This window comes from Bombina bombina, chromosome 9, assembly GCF_027579735.1.
Source record: "Bombina bombina isolate aBomBom1 chromosome 9, aBomBom1.pri, whole genome shotgun sequence".
Taxonomy (NCBI): Eukaryota; Metazoa; Chordata; class Amphibia; order Anura; family Bombinatoridae; genus Bombina; species Bombina bombina.
In genome coordinates, this window is record NC_069507.1 from 88,377,809 (window position 1) to 88,403,471 (window position 25,663).

The 25,663-nt window shown below is 36.4% G+C and overlaps 1 protein-coding gene across 5 annotated transcripts in view; it reads right to left on the reverse strand.

The window, feature by feature from the left end:
- Positions 1–25,663, reverse strand: part of ANK3 (ankyrin 3) — a 1,320,989-nt gene that overhangs the window by 249,980 nt on the left and 1,045,346 nt on the right. For 3 of the 5 annotated variants that reach the window (XM_053692249.1, XM_053692246.1, XM_053692245.1), the window contains exons 22-24: positions 25,528–25,623; positions 21,698–21,770; positions 19,403–19,465 (exon numbers count right to left, since the gene is read on the reverse strand). In XM_053692249.1, coding sequence (XP_053548224.1) covers positions 19,403–19,465; positions 21,698–21,770; positions 25,528–25,623 — 232 coding nt within the window. The remainder of the gene's footprint in view (positions 1–19,402; positions 19,466–21,697; positions 21,771–25,527; positions 25,624–25,663) is intronic. The other 2 variants (XM_053692250.1, XM_053692247.1) reach the window with 1 other exon arrangement.

Here is a 25,663-nt window from a genome sequence, read left to right on the forward strand (position 1 = left end):
AAAATGAGTGTATAATGTCCCTTTAAATACAGCCCAGATTGTGATGTCATCAATGGGCGGAGTTTGTCAGACATTTCAAAGTGGCCAGAAACTATATTCATTTTAAAATAAATGTTTTACTGTTCCTGCTGCATATAATATAAAGGTGCAGGAGGCTATTTGCAACTTATTCTAAGGTAAGACTTTAAGATGACTAAGGTGTAGTCCCTTTAAGTTGACAGTAGAGACTTGAAACAACAAATTATTCTTCTCCCTCAGGACTAATCATATGGCTGGAACTGCTGTCCTCACATGAACAGCATGCCTCTGGGCAACCAATCTCTCTGCGTAAATGTAAAGTCATACGTGTGATGTCCATAAGGATGTTATTAGTAATAACTACCAATTCATCTGAGTCCTTGGATGTCGGAGTATACATAGAAACTTATTGGTTCATACACTGGCCATGCACAAGTGGGCACGTGTTTTGTACGGACAAATAAGCTTCTGTATACACCAAATTTGATGCCTGGATCGTGCAGAAAACACTGGTCTGCAGTTCAATACAGATACAAAGGCAATGTTTGTCATTGTATGAGAAATTTGCTTAAACTGTTATACTGGGGCCCTTTAGGGACCTTATGCCGAAAGCCACTGGTGCCCTCATGTTATTCTGTATAGACTGATTTGGGCAACAAGTAGCTTTTGCCAATATGGGAAAGCAATACTGGACACGCTTTTCTTTTATTGTATAATTATGATTAGAGCATAGTTCAGTGATTTTTATTTTATGTAATTGCAGACTACTCCTCTACCACTTTCCATCTGCAAAACAACACTTACAAAATTAATGAAAGAAATAGGAAATAGTCAAAATTAAACTTGCATGATTCAGATAGACGTAGTTTTTCCAGCCTCCAGTTAGATTTTAAAAAGACCTTTATTAATTTCTTAAAGGTCCCTGTAAGAAAATTAATAAAGGTCTTTTTAAAATCTAACTGGAGGCTGGAAAACTACTTCTTTTGAATACATATTGGGGTCTGGCTAACCCTTTCCTGTGCCCCAGAAGGAAAAAAAGGTGCTGTCTTTCACTATTTCATTATACAATGATTCAGATAGAGCAATTTATTGTAAGACACTTTTAAATTCACTTCTTTTTTCAAATGTACTTCATTCTCTTGTATCCCTTGTTGAAAATGAGTATGCTCATATCCTACACTAGAGGAGCTAGCTGCTGATTGGTGCCTTTACACATTTGTCTCTTGTGATTGGCTAACTAGATGTGTTCAGCTATCTGCCAGTAGTGCAATGCTCTTCAGCAAAGGGTATCAAGAGAATGAAGCAAATTTGATTATCAAAGTAAATTGGAAATTTGTTTTAAAATTGTATGTACTAAAATCATGAAAGAAAATGTTGGGGTTTTCTGTCCTTTTAATGCAGCTGTAAGATTGTGTTGTAGAAATCCTTGCCAACAGTGCCATATACCCACTAAGGGATTGCTCATCAGGATGTTGAAAATGGCCTTCTTGAACCTCATACCTTAAAAGCCCTAATACATATGCAAAAAGATTGCCTCCTTTACTTAAAGTGAAGGTCAATTTTCATCAATGAGTGCCCGGTTTTTAAAAATACTTTTAAAATCAGGGGCACTTTCATTGATGAAAATTAACATTGCACTGGATTTTAAGAAATACTTACCTTTTACTTCTGCAAAGCCGGATCGACGATCTCCTCCTTCTTCTTCTGCTGTAGACAACAGCAATGACGAAACTGGCTTCCTCCAATCACAGCCAGGCATCACGAGCTGGACGCTCTGGGGTGCAATCCATGATTGAGGAAGCCGGTTTTTGTCATTTCTGACGTCACTACAGAGGAACTGAGGCTGAGATCGGCGATCCGGTTTTGCAGGAGAAAAAGGTAAGTATTTCTTAAAATCCAGTGCAATGTTAATTTTCATCAATGAAAGTGCCCCTGTTTTAAAAAGTATTTTTAAAAACCGGGCACTCATTGATGAAAATTGACCTTCACTTTAAGTAAAGGAGGCCAATCTTTTTGCCTCATATGTATTAGGGCTTTTAAGGTATGAGGTTCAAGAAGGCCATTTTCAACATCCTGATGAGCAATCCCTTAGTGGGATATATGGCACTGTTGGCAAGGATTTCTACAACACAATCTTACAGCTGCATTAAAAGGACAGAAAACCCCAACATTTTCTTTCATGATTTTAGTACATACAATTTTAAACAAATTTCCAATTTACTTTGATAATCAAATTTGCTTCATTCTCTTGATACCCTTTGCTGAAGAGCATTGCACTACTGGCAGATAGCTGAACACATCTAGTTAGCCAATCACAAGAGACAAATGTGTAAAGGCACCAATCAGCAGCTAGCTCCCTCTAGTGTAGGATATGAGCATACTCATTTTCAACAAGGGATACCAAGAGAATGAAGTACATTTGAAAAAAGAAGTGAATTTAAAAGTGTCTTACAATAAATTGCTCTATCTGAATCATTGTATATGAAATAGTGAAAGACAGCACCTTTTTTCCTTCTGGGGCACAGGAAAGGGTTAGCCAGACCCCAATATGTATTCAAAAGAAGTAGTTTTCCAGCCTCCAGTTAGATTTTAAAAAGACCTTTATTAATTTCTTACAGGGACCCTTTAAGAAATTAATAAAGGTCTTTTTAAAATCTAACTGGAGGCTGGAAAACTACGTCTATCTGAATCATGCAAGTTTAATTTTGACTTTCCTATTTCTTTCATTAATTTTGTAAGTGTTGTTTTGCAGATGGAAAGTGGTAGAGGAGTAGTCTGCAATTACATAAAATAAAAATCACTGAACTATGCTCTAATCATAATTATACAATAAAAGAAAAGCGTGTCCCAGTATTGCTTTCCCATATTGGCAAAGCTACTTGTTGCCCAAATCAGTCTATACAGAATAACATGAGGGCACCAGTGGCTTTCGGCATAAGGTCCCTAAAGGGCCCCAGTATAACAGTTTAAGCAAATTTCTCATACAATGACAAACATTGCCTTTGTATCTGTATTGAACTGCAGGACCAGTGTTTTCTGCACGATCCAGGCATCAAATTTGGTGTATACAGAAGCTTATTTGTCCGTACAAAACACGTGCCCACTTGTGCATGGCCAGTGTATGAACCAATAAGTTTCTATGTATACTCCGACATCCAAGGACTCAGATGAATTGGTAGTTATTACTAATAACATCCTTATGGACATCACACGTATGACTTTACATTTAGCGCAGAGAGATTGGTTGCCCAGAGGCATGCTGTTCATGTGAGGACAGCAGTTCCAGCCATATGATTAGTCCTGAGGGAGAAGAATAATTTGTTGTTTCAAGTCTCTACTGTCAACTTAAAGGGACTACACCTTAGTCATCTTAAAGTCTTACCTTAGAATAAGTTGCAAATAGCCTCCTGCACCTTTTATATAATATGCAGCAGGAACAGTAAAACATTTATTTTAAAATGAATATAGTTTCTGGCCACTTTGAAATGTCTGACAAACTCCGCCCATTGATGACATCACAATCTGGGCTGTATTTAAAGGGACATTATACACTCATTTTTTCTTTGCATAAATGTTTTGTAGATGATCTATTTATATAGTCTATGAAGTTTTTTTTTTTTTAAAAATGTTTAGTTTTGCTTATTTTTAAATAACATTGGCTCGATTTTTAGACTCCGTAACCAAGCCCCAAAGTTTTATGTGAATACTGTCAGCTACCCTTCTCCAGCTTGCTCCTGTTTGTGTAAAGGGTCTTTTTCATATGCAAAAGAAGGGGGAAGGGGGGGAGTGTCTTATTGCCACTTGCAGTGGGCTTTCCAGCTGCCTTTTCAACAGAGCTAAACTGAGAGCTTTTAAGTAGTTTTTAAACAGTTTTATACTGGATTTTTATATCAGTATCTCTGCATTCTTATTCTTTATAGTAAGTGCCTATTACATGCAGTTATATGAAAAAGAGTGTATACTGTCCCTTTAAGGGCTCACTAGTTACAAAAGGCTCACTAGTTGGATTCAACAGACTGACAATGCTATTCAGCAGAGGGCCTAGATGTAGCTCAGATCATGATATCACTAGTGGGTGGAGCTTGGCAGCCATTTTAAAGTGGCCAGAAAAACAATATTCATATTAAAATAACTTTTTTACCGTTCCTGCTGCATGATATAGAAAGCGGTACAGGAGGTTATTTCCAACTAATCTAAGGTAACAATTTTAAGATGATTAAGGTGTAGATTGTCCCTTTAATCATAAAAATTCAGATTAGGAAAGCACAAAGTCTTCTTGTAATTTGCGAGAAGGGTCCCTATTTGGGAGCATTGTCCCATTGTTCCTTCTTTACAAATTTAGATCTTAAAGGGACACTCAATCAAAATTAAACTTTGATTATTCAGATAGAGCAAGCCATTTTAAACAACTTTCCAATTTACTTCCATTAAAAAAAATGTGCACAGTATTTTTATATTTAAACTTTTTGAGTCACCAAGTCTTACTGAGCATGTGCAAGAATAAGTGTATATGCATTTTGTGAATGGCTGATGGCTGTCACATGGTACGTGTATTCATTTGTGATTGGCTGATGGCTGTCACGTGGTACAGGGGGGAGTGGAAAAAGACATAACTTTTAAATTTGTCAGAAAAAAATCTACTACTCATTTGAAGTTCAAACTTAGTGCTATTGCATTGTCTTGTTATATTGCATTTGTTGATTATGCAAATCTACTGTGTTGACTGGTCCTTTAATTTCACATAGTGAAATCTTTGGCCCTTCAGAGGGTAAGGTAACAAATGAAGGAAGTACCACCTATTACTCTATTACATAACAGTAACAATTAGATTAAATGTATATCAATCATCTTAAGGGATATTGTATGCAGAAAATATTATAAACTAATGTTCTAATTTTTTCCATTAAAGGGATATAAAACGCAACATTTTTTTCATGATTCTAGATGTGAGCATGCGATTTTAAACAACTTTCTAATTTACTTCTACTATCAATTTTCTTTGTCCTTTTGGTATCTTTTGTTAAAAATCAGGCATGTATGCTTAGGAGCCGTCCCTTTTCTGTAGCACTATACGGCAGCAGTTTTTCAAGAATATTTTTCATTTAAACACAGAATATCATGGGGATGAAGCAAATTTGATAATAGAAGTAAATTTGATTTTTTTTTTTTAAATGATATGATCTGTCTGAATCACAAAATAAAATATTGGGGTTTCATATCCCTTTAAATGGGAAATAAATGTAAAACGTTTCTTTCATGATTCAGATAGAGCATACAAATTTGCTTCATTCTCAGGTTATTCTTTGATGACGAGTACACCTAGGTATGTAGCTTGCACTTGTCTCAAGCACTATATGGCAGAAAACAATGTTGCCATCTAGGGGGTCGATCCGATATAAAGCGTCGCCCGCAAAAGCCGGCGACGCCAATATTTACGCTGAATTTGGTATCCTATATACGGCGTAACCTAGAAGTTACGCGCGTATATTTCTGCGGTCGCCCGTAGTTTTTTGGGCCATAGGCAGGTATACCAAACCAGCGCAGTTTGGTATCCAATATGCAGCGTAAGGACTTACGTGGCGAAAATGGAGAAAACTTACTCTATTTTCACCTCGCCACAAAAAGCAGCCGTAAGAAGCCTTACGCTGACTATTGGAGCCCGTAACTCCCTAAACTAACTAGAAAATAAACCTAACACCTAACGCATGCGCAATGTCTATCTCCCTGTCAACCGCGATCCCCCCCCCCCCCCGAAATCCCTACTAAAGTTATTACCCCCTAAACCGCCGCTCCCGGACCCCGCCGCCATCTACATAAACTAACCCCCTACTGTGAGCCTCTAAAACCGCCGCCATCTACCTTATCTATCCCCTAATCTGACCCCTTACACCGCCCGCCACCTATATAAAAATTATTAACCCCTAATCTAATCCCCCTATACCGCCGCCAGCTATATTAATATTATTAACCCCTAATGTAAGCCCCTTACACCGCCGCCATCTCTATTAAAATGATTAACCCATAATTTAATCTACCTACCCCGCCGCCAGCTATATTATCTATATTAACCCTAAGTATATTATAGTTAATATAGTTATTACATTATATATATTAACTATATTAACCCTAATTATATTAGGGTTAATATAGTTAATATAGTTACTATAGTATTTATATTAACTATATTAACTCTATCTAACCCTACACCCCTAACTAAATTTATATTAAATTAATCTAATTAATTTATAAACTAAAATATTCCTATTTAAATCTAAATACTTACCTATAAAATAAACCCTAAGATAGCTACAATATAATTAATAATTACATTGTAGCTATGTTAGGGTTAATATTTATTTTACAGGTAAATTGTTAATTATTTTAACTAGGTATAATAGATATTAAATAGTTATTAACTATTTTAATATCTACCTAGTTAAAATAATTACCCAATTACCTGTAAAATAAATCCTAACCTAAGTTACAAATACACCTACACTATCAATAAATTTAATAAACTACAAACATCTATCTAAATATACAATTAAATTAACTAAACTACAAAAAAAAACCCCACTAAATTACAAAAAATAAAAAAAAGATTACAAGATTGTTAAGCTAATTACACCTATTCTAAGCCCCCTAATAAAATAATAAACCAACAAAATAAAAAAAATTCCCTGCCCTATTCTAAATTAAACAAATTTCAAAGCTCTTTACCTTACCAGCCCTTAAAAGGGCCTTTTGTGGGGGCATGCCCCAAAGAATTCAGCTCTTTTGCATACAACAAATACAATCCCCCCCCCCATTACAACCCACCACCCACATACCCCCTATTCTAAAACCACCCAAACCCCCCTTAAAAAAGCCTAACACTACCCCCCTGAAGATCTCCCTACCTTGTCTTCACCACACCGGGCCGAACTCCTGATCCGATCCGGGCGAGGTCTTCCTCCAAGCGGCAAAGAAGAATTCTTCCTCCGTCGATGTCATCCTCCAAGCGGCAAAGAAGAATTCTTCCTCCGGCGACGTCTTCCTCCTAGCGGCAGCAAAGTCTTCATTCTTCCGGCGGCATCTTCAATCTTCTTTCTTCGCTCCGCCGCCGCGGAGCATCCATCCCGGCCGACTGCTGAACTTGGAATGAGGTACCTTTAAATGACGTCATCCAAGATGGCGTCCGCCGAATTCCGATTGGCTGATAGGATTCTATCAGCCAATCGGAATTAAGTTAGAAAAATCTGATTGGCTGATTGAATCAGCCAATCAGATTCAAGTTCAATCCGATTGGCTGATCCAATCAGCCAATCAGATTGAGCTCGCATTCTATTGGCTGTTCCGATCAGCCAATAGAATGCGAGCTCAATCTGATTGGCTGTTCGGATCACCAATCGGATTGAACTTGAAATCTGATTGGCTGATTCAATCAGCCAATCAGATTTTTCTAACTTAATTCCGATTGGCTGATAGAATCCTATCAGCCAATCGGAATTCGGCGGACGCCATCTTGGATGACGTCATTTTAAAGGTACCTCATTTCCAAGTTCAGCAGTCGGCCGGGATGGATGCTCCACGGCGGCGGAGCGAAGAAGAAGATGATTGAAGATGCCGCCGGAAGAATGAAGACTTTGCTGCCGCTTGGAGGAAGACGTCGCCGAGGAAGAATTCTTCTTTGCCGCTTGGAGGATGACATCGCCGGAGGAAGAATCTTCTTTGCCGCTTGGAGGAAGACATCGCCCGGATCGGATCAGGAGTTCGGCCCGGTGTGGTGAAGGACAAGGTAGGGAGATCTTCAGGGGGGGTAGTGTTAGGCTTTTTTAAGGGGGGTTTGGGTGGTTTTAGAATAGGGGTATGTGGGTGGTGGTTTGTAATGGGGGGGGGGGGGGATTGGGATTGTATTTGTTGTATGCAAAAGAGCTGAATTCTTTGGGGCATGCCCCCACAAAAGGCCCTTTTAAGGGCTGGTAAGGTAAAGAGCTTTGAAATTTGTTTAATTTAGATAGGGCAGGGAATTTTTTTTATTTTGGGGGTTTATTATTTTATTAGGGGGCTTAGAATAGGTGTAATTAGCTTAACAATCTTGTAATCTTTTTTTATTTTTTGTAATTTAGTGTTTTTTTTTTTTTTGTAATTTAGTTTAGTTAATTTAATTGTATTTTTAGATAGATGTTTGTAGTTTATTAAATTTATTGATAGTGTAGGTGTATTTGTAACTTAGGTTAGGATTTATTTTACAGGTAATTGGGTAATTATTTTAACTAGGTAGATATTAAATAGTTAATAACTATTTAATATCTATTATACCTAGTTAAAATAATTAACAATTTACCTGTAAAATAAATATTAACCCTAACATAGCTACAATGTAATTATTAATTATATTGTAGCTATCTTAGGGTTTATTTTATAGGTAAGTATTTAGATTTAAATAGGAATATTTTAGTTTATAAATGAATTAGATTAATTTAATATAAATTTAGTTAGGGGTGTTAGGGTTAGATAGAGTTAATATAGTTAATATTAAATACTATAGTAACTATATTAACATATATTAACCCTAATATAATTAGGGTTAATATAGTTAATATATATAATGTAATAACTATAATTAACTATAATATACTTAGGGTTAATATAGATAATATAGCTGGCGGCGGGTGGTAGTTAGATTAAATTAGGGGTTAATCATTTTAATAGAGATGGCGGCGGTGTAAGGGGCTTACATTAGGGGTTAATAATTTTAATTTAGATGGCGGCGGTGTTAGGGGCTCACTTTAGGGGGTTATAGATATAATATAGCTGGCGGCGGGGTACGGGAGCGGCGGTTTAGGGGTTAATAACTTTATTAGGTTGCGGCGGGGTACGGGAGCGGCGGGTTAGGGGTTAATAGCTTTTTTATTGTTAGGCTAGTGAGGGGGGATAGCGGATAGAGGGTTAGACGTGTCGGGCTATGTTAGGGAGGCGTGTTAGACAGTGCGGGCTATGTTAGGGAGGCGTGTTAGACAGTGCGGGCTATGTTAGGGAGGCGTGTTAGACAGTGCGGGCTATGTTAGGGAGGCGTGTTAGACAGTGCGGGTGTTTTAGACTTTAGTCAGGTTTTATAGGCGCCGGCAGTTTCTAACGTGGCGCAAGTCACTGGCGACGCCAGAAATTTGTACTTGCGCAGATTTCTGGACATCGCTGGTTTATCCGACTTACGGCACGTTAGCATCTGACGGCGACATATATGGGATAGCTCGAGTTGCGAGCTGAAACTGCGGGCGACGCCGGTTCCCTCGCTTGCGCCGCAAACTGCGATCTATATCGGATCGCGCCCTAGTTCTCTTGCAAACATATATAACACTCTTAATAGTACAAAACTGCTGCCATCTAGTGGTCCAGACACCTGCATGCTCATAAGCCTACCTACCTGCTTGCCAATAAAGGATACCATGAGAACAAAGTAAATTTGATACTAGATGTAAATTGGAAACTTTTTAAAAATTGTAAGCTCTGTCTGAATCATGAAAGAAAAACCTATTATTCTGACCCAATCACAGGTGTGTGTGTATATATTATATATATATATATACACACACACAACAGTGGTGTATTTAGGTTTTGTGCTGCCCATGGCACTCAAAATTCTACAGGAGTAGTGTGAGTGTGTGTAGTGCAGTGAGTGTGTAGTGTGTGTGTATGTGTGGGTGTAGTGAGGTGCGTGTGTAGTGAGATTCAAAAAGTGCTGCCCCCCAAAAAATGTGTTTGCCTAGGCGAAAAACTCCACTGATATACAGTCTTTAATGAGAACACATGAATAATGCATAATACTTGTACTGAAATCTCCGGCTCCGTTTAGTGAGAACCAGTCACCTTGAATTAGGCATTTTCTCCCAGCATCTACTGCTAAAACTAATTCTTTTAATTGGCATCTGATAATGCACAGATTTTGACATGCGCTCCATTCTAATCTCAAGTAGTTTGTTATTGTTTATTAATTAGTTTTCTCGTCACTTATTATTTTATATTTCATATTATCTTTTAGTTCATTATCTGGTTTACACTGGTTTTCTAGTCGGGGGAGAGAAGTTACTAGTACAGAGTGAAAAAGTTGTTAGCCCACTTAAAGGACCAGTCAACACATAATCAACAAATGCAAGATAACAAGACAATGCAATAGCACTTAGTCTGAACTTCAAATGAATAGATTTTTTTTATGACAATTTTAAAATGTATGTCTATTTACACTCCCCTTTTACCATGTGACAGCCATCAGCCAATCACAAATGCATACACGTACCATGTGACAGCCATCAGCCAATCACAAATGCATATACGCTGATTCTGTGAATTCTTGCACATGCTCAGTAGGAGCTGGTGACTCAAAAAGTTTAAATATAAAAAGACTGTGCACTTTTTTTGGAAGTAAAAATTGCTTGCTCTATCTGAATAATGAAAGTTTAATTTTGACTTGAGTGTCCCTTTAAAGAGATATTAGACCCCTTTCTTTCATGATTCAGTTAGGGCATGCAATTTTAAACAGCTTTCTAATTATCTTTACTTCTATTATCAATTTTTCTTAATTTTCATGGTATCTTTTGTTGAAAAGTAGGGTAGTAGAATGCTTAGGAGCCGGCACATTTTTGGAGCACTATTTGGCAGCAGTTTTGCAAGAATATTATTCATTTGCAAGAGTACTAGATTGCATCACTATTTCTTGCCCTGTAGTGCTCCAGATGCCTACCTAGGTATCTCTTCAACACAGAATATCATTGAAATTATGAGATTTGATAATAAAAGTACATTTGAATCATTTTTAAAATCGTATGCTCTGTCTGAATCACACAAGATTTTTTTGGGGGGGTTGTATATCCCTTTAATGTTATAGAAACAAATGATCAAACAATGTTCTGATTTCTTTAATTTGGACATGCAATTTAGGTGGTGATTCACAGATTATTTCTTTACAAATGTAAATGTTTCCTAGGGCAATATTTTTTATATATATATATACACATGTGCGCAGAGGCTCCTTAAAGGGACATTGTACTTTAAAATGGTCTCCCCTTTGATGTGTTCCCAATTGTCCATTTTACCTGCTGGAGTGTATTTAATTATTTGCAAACAACTCATTTACCTTTATGTTGTCATTTGCAATAGCTGCGTTTGCCTTTAGAAACCACCACATACACTAAAAATATAAATAACAAACATATGCTTTGTAGAAAATATATATAAACAGGAGGCAATAGTATTAATTAACCTTCTAGTAGGGGTAGGAGAGAGACAGATTTTTGTATTCCAAAACAGCTGGTTGTGCCCAGCCATAATTAGCACATCATTTCCTAACTATGTTTAGACATAGATAACTTTTTAGCTGGTTAGCTTTACCTGCACCCTCAGCCTATGTTTACAGGCATCTCCTTGAAAACAACAGGTGATGGTTTTAATGAGCAAAACCAGCTATTTGAAATACAAATAAAAACATTAAAAACTTAACAACACATAATTTGGAACACATTAAGGGAAAACACATTTTATACTGCAGTGTTCCTTTAACTATCTACCCAACCCAAAATAATCACAAACTTATTTGTGGGTCACTTAAGTTAAGGTACAGTGACACTATAATTTTTCAGACATTAGACAAATGCCACATTGCATTCTGTAATTCAGCATATCCTATATTCTGATATAGATGACTGCATGTGCAATAAAATTATTTAAAGAGACAGAAAGTCATTTTTTAATATACAGATTGGTGCATCTGTGCATCAAATTGCTAAATACACTGGGGCTGCAGAATATTTTGCATTGGAATGTCCCTTTAAATGTCAAGATTATTAAATAAATGCTGTTTGAATGTTTTACTCTACTAAGAGACAATTCTACTTAATCAATAGACTAAAATTCATATTTGAAATGAGGTCGCATATCATTACATCTTGTTATTCATTTTAAATTAAAAATGCATTTTTTTTTCTACAATAAATTAAGATACAGCCTATTTGTCTTGTTCCGGGTTTTAATTACAAGAGATATTTCTAGTCACAACTGTTCCAGTTTTAAAAGGGCTAAAAATCCCAGAAGCTTAGTGACTAACAAAAGTCTGCACACAACACACTAATTAGTTTTCAAAAAACATTGAGGCATGTCAAATCTGCACTGCTGCATTACAAAGCCAAAAGTACCAAAAGGCTGACTAATCTCAGCTTCTAGCAAAGAGAGAGGAAGAAAAATAAAAAATAAGGGGCCCGATCCGATAAAAATTGTCGCCCGCAAAAGCCGGCAACGCCAATATTTGCGCTGGTTTGGTATCCTATATACGGCATAACTTAGAAGTTACGCGCGTATATTTCTGCCGTCGCCCGTAGTTTTTTGGGCCATAGGCAGGTATACCAAACCAGCGCAGTTTGGTATCCAATATACAGCGTAAGGACTTACGTGGCGAAAATGGAGAAATCTTACTCCATTTTCACCTCACCACAAAAAGCAGCCGTAAGAAGCCTTACGCTGACTATTGGAGCCCCGTAACTCCCTAAACTAGCTAGAAAATAAACCTAACGCATGCGCAATGTCTATCTAGCTGTCAATCGCGATCTGCTAAATAAAACCTAACACCTAACGCATGCGCAATGTCTATCTACCTGTCAACCGCGATCCCTCGCCGCAATCCCTAATAAAGTTATTAACCCCTAAACCGCCGCTCCCGAACCCGCCGCCATCTACATAAACTAACCCCCTACTGTGAGCCCCTAAAACCGCCACCATCTAACTGATCTATCCCCTAATGTGAACCCCTAAAACTGCCGCCATCTACCTTATCTATCCCCTAAAAATTATTAACCCCTAATCTAATCCCCCTATAACGCCGCCAGCTATATTAATATTATTAACCCCTAATCTAATCCCCCTAAAGTAATAAACTCTATTACCAGCCCTTAAAAGGGCCTTTTGCAGGGCTTTGCCCCAAAGTAAACAGCTCTTTTGCCCTATAACCTGCCCTCCCTACACCGCCGCCACCTATATTAATAGTATTAACCCCTAATGTAAGCCCCTTACACCGCCGCCATCTATATTAAAATTATTAAACCCTAATTTAATCTACCTACCCCGCCGCCAGCTATATTATCTATATTAACCCTAAGTATATTATAGTTAATATAGTTATTACATTATATATATTAACTATATTAACCCTAATTATATTAGGGTTAATATAGTTAATATAGTTACTATAGTATTTATATTAACTATATTAAGTCTATCTAACCCTAACACCCCTAACTAAATTCTTATTAAATAAATCTAATTCAGATTATAAACTAAAATATTCCTATTTAAATCTAAATACTTACCTATAAAATAAACCCTAAGATAGCTACAATATAATTAATAATTACATTGTAGCTATGTTATGGTTTATATTTATTTTACAGGTAACTTGGTATTTATTTTAACTAGGTATAATAGCTATTAAATAGTTAATAACTATTTAATAGCTACCTAGTTAAAATAATTACCAATTTACCTGTAAAATAAATCCTAACCTAAGTTACAAATACACCTACACTATCAATAAATTAAATACACTACAAATATCTATCTAAAAATACAATTAAATAAACTAAATTACAAAAACAAACACTAAATTACAAAAAATAAAAAAAAGATTACAAGATTTTTAAGCTAATTACACCTATTCTAAGCCCCCTAATAAAATAATAAACCCCCAAAATAAAAAAATGCCCTACCCTATTCTAAATGAAACAAGTTCAAAGCTCTTTTACCTTACCAGCCCTTAAAAGGGCCTTTTGCGAGGCATGCCCCAAAGAAAACTGCTCTTTTGCCTGAAAAAAAAAAAACACAACCCCTCCCCAACATTACAACCCACCACCCACATACCCCTATTCTAAACCCACACAAACCCCCCTTAAAAAAACCTAACACTACCCCCCCTGAAGATCTTCCTACCTTGTCTTCACCCAACCGGGCCGAACTCCTCATCCGATCCGGGCGATGTCTATCCAAGCGGCAAAGAAGAATTCTTCATCCCGGCGATGTCTTTCTCCAAGCGGCAAAGAAGAAGTCTTCATCCCGGTTATGTCTTCATCCAAGCGGTGGCAAAGTCTTCTTCCATCCGGCCGATGTCTTCATCCAAGCGGCGGCGAGGTCTTCATCCATCCCGGCGATGTCTTCAAGCAACCGGAATTTTCAATCTTCTTTCTTCGCTCCGCCAACGCGGAGCATCCATCCAGGCCGACGGACTAACGACGAATGAGGTACCTTTAAATGACGTCATCCAAGATGGCGTCTGTCGAATTCCGATTGGCTGATAGGATTCTATCAGCCAATCGGAATTAAGGTAGAAAAATCTGATTGGCTGATTGAATCAGCCAATCAGATTCAAGTTCAATCCGATTGGCTGATTGGTTCAGCCAATCGGATTGAACTTGAATCTGATTGGCTGATTGAATCAGCCAATCAGATTTTTCTACCTTAATTCCGATTGGCTGATAGAATCCTATCAGCCAATCGGAATTCGACGGACGCCATCTTGGATGACGTCATTTAAAGGTACCTCATTCATTGTTAGTCCGTCGGCCTGGATGGATGCTCCGCATCGGCGGAGCGAAGAAAGAAGATTGAAAATTCCGGTTGCTTGAAGACATCGCCGGGATGGATGAAGACCTCGCTGCCGCTTGGATGAAGACATCGGCCGGATGGAAGAAGACTTTGCCGCCGCTTGGATGAAGACATCACCGGGATGAAGACTTCTTCTTTGCCGCTTGGATGAAGACATCGCTCGGATCGGATGAGGAGTTCGGCCCGGCTGGGTGAAGACAAGGTAGGGAGATCTTCAGGGGGGTAGTGTTAGTTTTTTTTAAGGGGGGTTTGGGTGGGTTTAGAATAGGGGTATGTGGGTTGTAATGTTGGGGGGGGGGTATTGTATATTTATTTAAATGCAAAAGAGCTGAATTATTTGGGGCATGCCCCGCAAAAGGCCCTTTTAAGGGCTGGTAAGGTAAAGAGCTTTGAACTTTTTTTAATTTAGAATAGGGCAGGGAATTTTTTTTATCTTGGGGGGCTTTATTATTTTATTAGGGGGCTTAGAATAGGTGTAATTAGCTTAAAATTGCTGTAATCTTTTTTTTTTTTTGTAATTTAGTGTTTTTTTTTGTAATTTAGTTTAGTTTATTTAATTGTATTTTTAGATAGATATTTGTAGTTTATTTAATTTATTGATAGTGTAGGTGTATTTGTAACTTAGGTTAGGATTTATTTTACAGGTAATTGGGTAATTATTTTAACTAGGTAGCTATTAAATAGTTAATAACTATTTAATAGCTATTATACCTAGTTAAAATAATTAACAATTTACCTGTAAAATAAATATAAACCCTAACATAGCTACAATGTAATTATTAATTATATTGTAGCTATCTTAGGGTTTATTTTATAGGTATTTAGATTTAAATAGGAATATTTTAGTTTATAATATGAATTAGATTTATTTAATAAGAATTTAGTTAGGGGTGTTAGGGTTAGATAGAGTTAATATAGTTAATATAAATACTATAGTTACTATATTAACTATATTAACCCTAATATAATTAGGGTTAATATAGTTAATATATATAATGTAATAACTATATTAACTATAATATACTTAGGGTTAATATAGATAATATAGCTGGCGGCAGGGTAGGTAGATTAAATTAGGGGTTAATAATTTTAAATGAGATGGCGGCGGTGTAAGGGGCTTACATTAGGGGTTAATACTATTAATATAGGTGGCGGCGGTGTAGGGAGGGCAGGTTATAGGGCAAAAGAGCTGTTTACTTTGGGGCAAAGCCCCGCAAAAGGCCCTTTTAAGGGCTGGTAATAGAGTTTATTACTTTAGGGATATTAGATTAGGGGTTAATAATATTAATATAGCTGGCCGCAGGGTAGGGGGATTAGATTAGGGGTTAAATAATTTAATATAGATGGCGGCGGGGTAGGGGGATTAAATTAGGGGTTAATAATTTTAAAATAGATGGTGGCGGGGTAGGGGCTCACTTTAGGGGGTTATAGATTTAATATAGCTGGCGGCGGGGTCCGTGAGCGGCGGTTTAGGGGTTAATAACTTTATTAGGTGGCGGCAGGGTCCGGGAGCGGCGGTTTAGGGGTTAATACATATTTTATTGTTAGGATAGTGAGGGGGGGATAGCGGATAGAGGGTTAGACGTGTCGGGTTATGTTTGGGAGGCGTGTTAGACAGTTACAGGAGATTTAGACTTTAGTCAGGTTTTGTAGGCGCCGGCAGTTTCTAACGTGGCTTAAGTAACTGGCGACTCCAGAAATTTGTACTTACGCAGATTTCTGGACATCGCTGGTTTGTGAGACTTACGGCACTTTAGAAACTGACAGCGCCGTATATTGGATAGCTCGAGTTGCGAGCTGAAACTGCGGGCGACGCGGGTTCCCTCGCTTGCGCTGCAAACTACGCCGTATATCGGATTGCGCCCAAGAAAAGAAAACAACACCTTGCTTACAACTTCCAGTGATCTGCAAAGGATCAACTATGTAACAGTTAATACAGCATGTTTTAATATCTCTTTCTGACAGAGGGGGCGCTGTGGTGCAGAGATATCAACCCGCAGAAAGAGAGGGCGCTACTTTAGGTGGTTAAACGTATAGACTTGTAAGGTCAGTAGTGCCAAAACTATATACAAATAATAGTATGTCATGTTTGCACTACATTCTCTATTTAAAGGGATGTTTCTGTAAAGTTTATAAAACAGCAGACGTGTAACATGTTAAAAAAATAATAATATTTTTTTCAATGAAAAACTGCTGGGTAAAAGCAGCTAAAATTGAAGCTAACAGGAAGGTTATGATCCTGTGACTCTACAGCTCAGTGGTTAACAGAGACAACTCCCGCAGAAAAGTGATGTAATACTGTTTAAAACACTCTTTTTGGATAGAACAAAAAAATGTTTGAGTAACGTACCTTTAAATGTATATTCTTTTTATGATTACTAAATAAAATAGTAGTTTCGTAAATTTAAAAAAACACCACACCAACATTGATATTACACCCCCCTTACTATAGTGATTAATATAAAAAGACAAAATGATCAGACCAACATTAAAAGGTGTCAGTGATTTAATAAGATTTAGGTTAAATTACACATCTGGAGCACATTCCTAAAGCTTTGCAGCTATAAGTAGACCTTAAATCAACATTTATCTCAAAATGTTATGATGGCATATCACTAGGAAAAAGTTGGATGAAATTATTTTTATCAAAGGGACATGAAACCCAAAACTTTTCTTTCATGATTCAGACAGAGAATGTCATTTTAAGCAACTTTCTAATTTACTCCTATAATCATTTTTTCGTTGTTCTCTTGCTATCTTTATTTAAATAGCAGGAATGTAAAAGCTTAAAGGGACAGTACACTATAAAATTGTTTCTCCCTTAATGTGTTTCCAATTACTTTTTTTTATCAGATGCAGAGTAAAAAAAAGGATGAGATTTGCTTTTTTAAGGCTTATTTGTGTATATGAATTAGCAGATTTTGTGTTTTGAAGCCACAACCTAATAAAATGGGTTGAGCTTGTAGGTATAATCAGATCTCATTACTTTATCACATTGTGTACATATACATGCTTCTTTATCTTATATCTGTCCATAAACCAATCACCAACACTTGGAGAGAACAATGGAAAATTAAAATGTTATTACCTTATCCCTTATAACCCCCTGGGAGTGTAATTTCTTCTACTGGCTGTGTTAACACAGCTTAGCCTCGAGGCCAAAAACTTTTAGGATGGGTGGGGATACCACAGGCTAAATAAATTATTTCAAATGCCAATATGAGGGTAAAGGAAATACTTGTAAACAATTTAATACACTCCAACAGGTAAAGTGGATCATTGGGAACAAATGAAAGGGGAGAAAATGTTTGAGTAAACTGTCCCTTTAGGAGCCGGACCATTTTTCGTTCAGCACCCTGGATAGCACTTGCTTATTGGAGGCTACATTTAGCCACCAATAAGCAAGCGTAACCCAGGTTCCGGACCAAAAATCGTCCAGTTCCTAAGCTTTACATTCCTGCTTTTAAATAAAGAAAGCAAGAGAACAAATAAAAATTGATAATAAGTGTAAATTAGAAAGTTGCTTAAAATTGCATGCTCTATCTGAATCATGAAAGAAAAAAATTTGGGTTTAGTATCCCTTTAAATGGCACTTTAAGTCAATTTGCATAATTTTGATTTAATTCACCCTGCATTTGCAAATGAAATATAACTCTGAAATTAAATTAATTTGGATTAACTACTATCACTATTATTATTACTTCTACATTATAATTAATTTTCCACCTTAGTAATGGCTACTAGTTAAACATTATCGTAAACATATATCATCCCATAATGATAACTGAACTTAGTAGAATGTGAATGTTTATCAATGATATCACAGAAATTACATTTTTTTACGGATGGGTTTTAAGAATGTGCCCCTAAGACAATCAAGAATTTTTTTTTTTTAGCCGAAAAATAAAAATAAAGTTTTAAATAATGTAAATAAGAGCTACAGTCATTCATTATGCATTTCAAAATCCATAAAATATGAAAATAGCTTGGGAGGATTTTGTTTCTAGACTGTATCTAAAGAGGAATAATTATTCTTTTAAAGAGCCGATTGATGTATAAATCCTTACATCTTTATTTCAAGATTATTAGGGTTTGATCCTTTTACCGAATAATCAATTATACAGAAGTGTTACTCACACAAATATATTTCCAGATTAATTAAAAATGGAGTTAAATACTTTAACTTGGCAGCTGAAAATTATAGATAATATGAACTTTTTATTTTCTTTATAGGGGCATATTATTTAATGTATTTCTGTTGTGTATATGAAAGAGTACCTATTAAAACATATTAAAAATATTTTTTTGCGTTAAAAAAAAACACGTTATGTAAAAACTGTTAAAAATTAACGTGAACAGGAAGTGCATGATTAGGTGCAACTGAGTCTTAGGACACAATTGCTCACTCGCCGAAAGGGACAAATCCCACAGAAAAAAACTCAGCACAAGGATATCTATTTAAAAAAATCTATGTAATACATTTTGAAATATTCTCTTTTAGATACAACATAGAAAAACAGAGTATCATGCCCCTTTATAATACAATTTTAAAATGTATTACGCACAGTAGATATAACTACTTGTGATCTAACAATTTTGAAGATAACATTTTACAATGATAGTATTTGAAAGGGATAACGAAAAGCAGCTCTTATTCCAAAGGTTATTTTTGTCTAACTATATTTTTGTATTAGACGCCAACATTTAGAATAAAGATGTTAGTGGATTTCACTGCAAACCCCCCCCACAAAAACGCAAATACCTTCATCGCCGTCAGACATATACTCAGCGTCACTGAGAATCTCAGGCATATTGGCCTTACGTACTGTGTAATTCAAGTGAATAAACATTGTAAATAAAAATATGCAATGATAAAGGGTATAACGTCTCTTCATAACACAACAAAGGCATTTATATTGAAGGGATAAAACCCTTTAATTTAAAAAAGCTAATATACTCTTTAAACAACAATGAGGGTCTGCAACAATCTGCATAAATAAAAATACATAAAAACATAAATTTATTTTTACCTGAGAAGTTCCTTTGATTTTTGGTGTTGAGAGTCCATGAGCCTTGACATGTGGGATTCAACTCCTGGCCACTAGGAAGAGGCAAAGATACCCCAAACATCAAGAGCTATTAAACTCTCCCACCTCCCTGCATACCCTAGTCCTAGTGTATCTTATAGTAGAGCAGAGGAGAATAAAGTAAAAGTACGGCAGGAAAGGAAAAGCAGGGTATAAAGAGGTGGAAATAAAAAACTGGTGCCAATAGAAAAAATACTGGGCGGATCTGGTGGATTCTCACCACCATGAAAGAAATTAATTTATCAGGTAAGCATAAATTATGTTTTCTTTCATAACGTGGTGAGAGTCCACAAGTCTTGACATGTGGGATCTATTACCCAAGCTGTGGAGTCCATGGGAAAAGGGGTGGGACAAAAAGAATAAGGCAGTTCCTATTTACTAGCCACTGTGGCCTGAAGAACTTTTCTGTCAAAAGCCGCCTCCGATGAGGTGAAAAAAATCAACATTATAAAATTTAGTAAAAGTATACAATGAAGACTACGTTGCAGCCTTGCAAATCTGTTAAACAGAAGTCTCGTTCTTAAAAGCCCAGAAAGTAGATACTGATTTAGTAGAATGGCCTTTAATGCATTTGCAAATTACTTGTTTTAGTCAAGAGGCTAAAGTGACAGCTGTAGCCTTTTTCCCCTTATGAGAACCCGAGTCAATTCTTCACCTACGCCTATGGAGGCAAAGATAAGATTGGGATATGCAAGGAGGTGGGATGGTTCAAAAGGTCTTGTTATTTGGTGTATCGTTGCCTTCTCCTAGTGGCCAGGAGTTAAATCCAACATGTCAACCCTCAGTGACTGTCACCACCTTATGAAATAAAAAGTTGAAATGCAGGACACACTTTTTTTTGCCATCAGCCAAAGGAAATATACTCAACAAATAAATGGTTTAATTTTGGTAATGCCATTGGTAACTTTTCTGTAATCTGGTGCATACTTTGAGCAAAACAGGAACAAAAGGAAGGCGACTATATAACAATTTCATAACAAAATTGATATATTTTAAGGGTTCAGTGTGCAAACCAAAACATTTGTGAATTTCTATAAAACTAGGTTTGCGTAGCAAGGCGGGCAATCCCCTTTTTTCCTGTGAAGCATCTCATGTTCCTCAAGGTAGAAGGTACTACTGTCCATCTCTGAGTTGACTTTTAGGGTATTCTAACAATCTGCATGCCCATGTGACTAGGTAATCACCATGGCAACATAAGTCATGATAGGTTGGTTTGCTGCTGTCTACTAACACAATACATATGGGGAAGTAAGACTTTCTTTTAAGTGAGTGGTCTTGTATCAGTCCAGCAGCCAGGTGGTTGTCATAACACTTCATAGCATTAGCTTTATTCTGGGACTGATGTCACTCCCCATCAAATAAAGGAATACATCTTAAAGGAAGACTGTACTCAAATTTTGTGTGTCTTCTATTCTTCATTCTTTCTACTAATGCTCCCCGCTCAATAAATTCTCTTAACACTCATTGGTTGATAGTTACTTGCTGCTAAAGCTCAAAGATCATTTGCAAGAAATACCTATAAGCTAATGAGAATTAGTAGGAAGCACACACCCGATCCTGTTATAGCAATTTAAATTTAAATAGCACTTATTTTTCAGACAAAAAATAACTATATGTTGAAATGCTGCTTTTTCATATGGATGGCAGAAAATATTCAGTATACTATACCATTAAGACTACCCATTAAAATAAGGGGTTTCTATTTCTTATCTGATCATTACAGTAATAGCAATCAACTGACCTGTCAACAATCACTGGCCTGACTTAGTCTTTTTGGTGTCAGAGCTCATAGGTCCTTATTATTCTGAGGAAACAATATTTGGGGGGTCTCCTAAGATATGAGAGAATCAGCTGACTGTAAAAATATGTGACAAATCTATACATAAAATTGTCAAGGCAAATTTGTTGCAAACCCTCTTAGGCATTGGAGAGGTTAAATCAATTAACAAAGGATATATCAAGTTCACTACCTTCATCATCCGACAGGTCCAGAACTTCGTTCATTGTTTCTGGTACGTTCATTTTATGTTTTTCCGTCACCATCTGTTTAATTTAAAAAAAAAAAAAGTATCACTTCCTGTTAAACCTAGATTGACAAAGCCAAATATGACTACATCACACAGAGAATGCAACATTACAGGATTTTTTTTATGTAAGCATTAAAGCTGCCAAGTAAAAACAGCTGGGCCATATACAGTATATATTCTGAAGCATCACATAGGGATAAATGGTTTCTTGGAAAGTATTACAAATGTTTTATTACAACATTGGAGCCTAACTCTTTTTTTAATTTAATTAGCTAATATGTTCAGGAGTTTTCATTGATTTAATGACAAAGTTATTTTGATTTTATTTTTATTAAAGGGGCATTGGAGAGATGCATTCATTTAAAAGGAACGTTAGTGCAAAAATTGTCATGTTCTTATACGTTAAAGCAGGGGTGTCAAACTCATTTGAGTCGCGGGGCCATTTTCCATACAAGTACAACTCACGTGGGCCACACACTACCTACATATCTTATCATTACTAAACAAAGCAGTGGCATTTGCTATAACTGTATACATTTCAAAAGATTGTGTTCTGTAGCTCCTAATTAACTTACTCTGGCTTGACGAAACGCGCTCTAATGCTTTTAACATGGTGACACACGCACTCCATTGGGTTGGTCTTCCACAGAGTCCGTGCTATTTTTTTCTATAGCAGCCCTGTTCCGGGCGTACTCACAGTTTAGCATACGCATGTGCATAGTATAACATTTCCTCTGCATTATAAATAGTGGATCACAATGCTGTCGGCATAGCGACCCACTGTTTATATAGTGGTAGACATATACCTGTTGTATATAATATAAAATAAATACATATAAAATATATATTTATCAAATATAAAGTATGTGATTTTAGTTAAAGAGAAAATTATGGAAAGGAATGGACAGAAATGATGTGTGAAATCAGTGCTGTCATAGTAATGAACACATAAAAGTATTGCTGCATGTGTCAAATAAATCATTATGCACTTATCTGTGTTTGTGCTTGCCTTTTTCTTTTTAATAACAATGTTACTCGTTAAAGACTGAGGGGTTTTAACGTATGCGCATCCCTAACAGTAAGCGCACTCGCTCTTTAAGTAATAAGCATATTATAATTATTATTTTTTATGGAGGTGGCATGGGCAGCACAAAATTAGGTTGAGGGCCGCATGAGACCCGCATGCCGCCAGTTTGACACCCCTGCATTAAAGTATGTATTTTTGCATTACTGATCTCATGGCTCTGGAGCTATAAACATAAAGTACAGTATGCATTTTTTTGTATTTGAAAATTCACTAGAAGGACTGCAATACAGGGAAGCATTTCAAATGTGCATATTTATTTGTGTGCTTTTTAAAGGGACATAAGATCCAAAAATCTTCTTTCATGATACAGACAGAACATGGAATTTTAAATAACTTTTTAATTTACTTGTATTATCAAATTTGCTTCATTTTCTTGGTTTCCTTTGTTGAAGGATCAGCTATGCAATACTGGGAGCTAGCTGAACACATATGGTGTAATGCATTGCTGCTCCTGAGCCAACCTAGGCATGCTTTTCAACTAAGGATACCAAGAGAATGAAGTAAACTAAATAATAGAAGTAAATTGGAAAGTTGTTTAAAATAACATGCTCTGTCTGAATTATAAAATAACATTTTGGGGTTTCATATGCATTGGTGCTCTGGGGATAAATTAAACTATATGTTTAACCCATTTGCAGGAATTATATGCAACCAATAATGCAATAATAAAATGTTTAGAATATTTTTTGCTTGCACTTTTAAAGGGATAGAAAGTTAAAAATTAAAATGTGCATGGGGGCATTTTAATTTGAAATAGAAGCATTTGTGCAATATACTTCCATTAGCAAAAATACTTCTAGTAAAAGCTGTTATTTTTCAGAGGGATATGCACATATGCTTTGAGTGCCCGTGCACCAGTATTCAAACACCACACCAGATTTATCTAGATTTATTAAAGCTGAGGCGGACAGGGGCGCGTATACGCGCCCCTGTATGCCTCAGCTCGCCTGTGGCGGGGCGAAATTACCTGCAGGTATTCGCCATTGCACACTAGTGCAATTTAGTGATCGAGTACAATCCCGCCCCCTGTCCGCGCACAGCCAATCAAGCACGGGCAGGAGCTGTCAATGTCCTCGGTCTGACTAGACCGAGGAGATTGAATTTCGCCACTTTAGAGGTGGCGAAGAGGTTAGGGAAGCGGTGGTCTGGTGACCGCTGCTTGATAAATTACGGCGAGCAAGTTCTTGTGAGAACTTGCAGCCGTAGGGCTTTAATAAATCTAGCCCTTAGCATTGGCTTGTATGACTTAAATCAAGTATACACAGACACAACACACACCACTAGCAGCTTGCTGAGCAGTTACAGCGTTTGAATACTGGTGCACGGCCCTCTGAGCATATGTGCATATGCCACTGGAAAACAATAACTTTTAGTAGAAGCAATTTGCTCATGGAAGTATATTGTTAAAATGTTTATTCTTCAAACTGAAATGCACTCATGAAGAATTCAATTTTGACCTTTCTATCTTTTTAATGTATTATTACAATTTTCTACCTCATATGTATTGGTATATTTCCAATGTTACAAAAATTAAAATATTGTGATATAAAAAGTTTTAAAATTGTTTTGATCCATTTTACAGCACAGCAAACTAACCGCTCTCGCATAATTCGTTTTATAAAATATTTTTACTTTTGTCAGCCAACCAGGAAGCAGTAAAAACTTGTTCAAATACACAAACTGTTTCATAACACCAACATTAAATAATCTTTATTTAAACCAAGCCACACTTACATTTTCATTTGTAATTAAGGAACATGGAACTCAAAATTAAACGTTGATGTCTCAGTGTTTCAGATAATGCTTGTAATTACTGTATATATGTTTACTTTTAATCTTAAACGTATTTCTTTCTCTTGGTATCCTAAACCTGAAATGTATCTCTTTTCTAAAAGTGTCAATTTAAACACATAACTGAAACTGTTATTGCGGCTTTTGGATTTTTTTTACATATATTTTATTCGAATTATCACCACACGCAAATATCTCTGTCCACATTTAGGGCAAAACTTTACTCTTTTAAGCACAACATGACCATCAATTTCAAATAACAAATGTTTATATGTCATAACGTACCTACTTTTACAGCACAACGATCTTTCTGAATCTTATAAAATTATAATTTATATTTCGATACTGACGTAAGTAAAGCCAAACCTCTGAAATGGGCTGTTAACCAACAAACTCAATCACTAATCCTATAGTGATTTTGTGCATATCAATAAGTGACAATGTCGTCACCATGCTCATTGCGATCTGTTGACTCGTGCATGCGCATATGCTATTTTCTATACTACAGGGTCTGCTGGTTTGATGGTCACTGACGACTCCAGAAAAACGTGCATGCGCATAGCGGCTAAAGTCCGCCATTTTCATAACCTGGGTTATCGGTCAGGATAGGAGGGTGCAAAAGCACTAGCCAGCGGTAGGTGGGTTTGGAAATCAATGGATTTTCAAAGAAGGATTTCTCTACAACGGTAAAACTATGAAACGCAATGACATTTAAGAATATATGTGAAATCTAATAATATTGCAATTGAAAATAATTTTTTTTAAGGTTTAGTGTCCCTTTAATTTACTAAATAAGTTAATAACATGACTTTATTTAAACCCTTCCTGCAAAATAATTGTATAAAATATTTTTCATTCTACTAGAGAAAACACTCTTCACACATTATTTACTTACAATTGTTGTTAGGGTCTCTTCTGTTACCACTTTAAGTGTATCAACCACTGAAATATAGCCCAGCCGCCGAGCGATAGCCAGCGCAGTGTTTCCATTCTAGTAAAAAAAAAAAAGAACATAATGATATAGGATACAT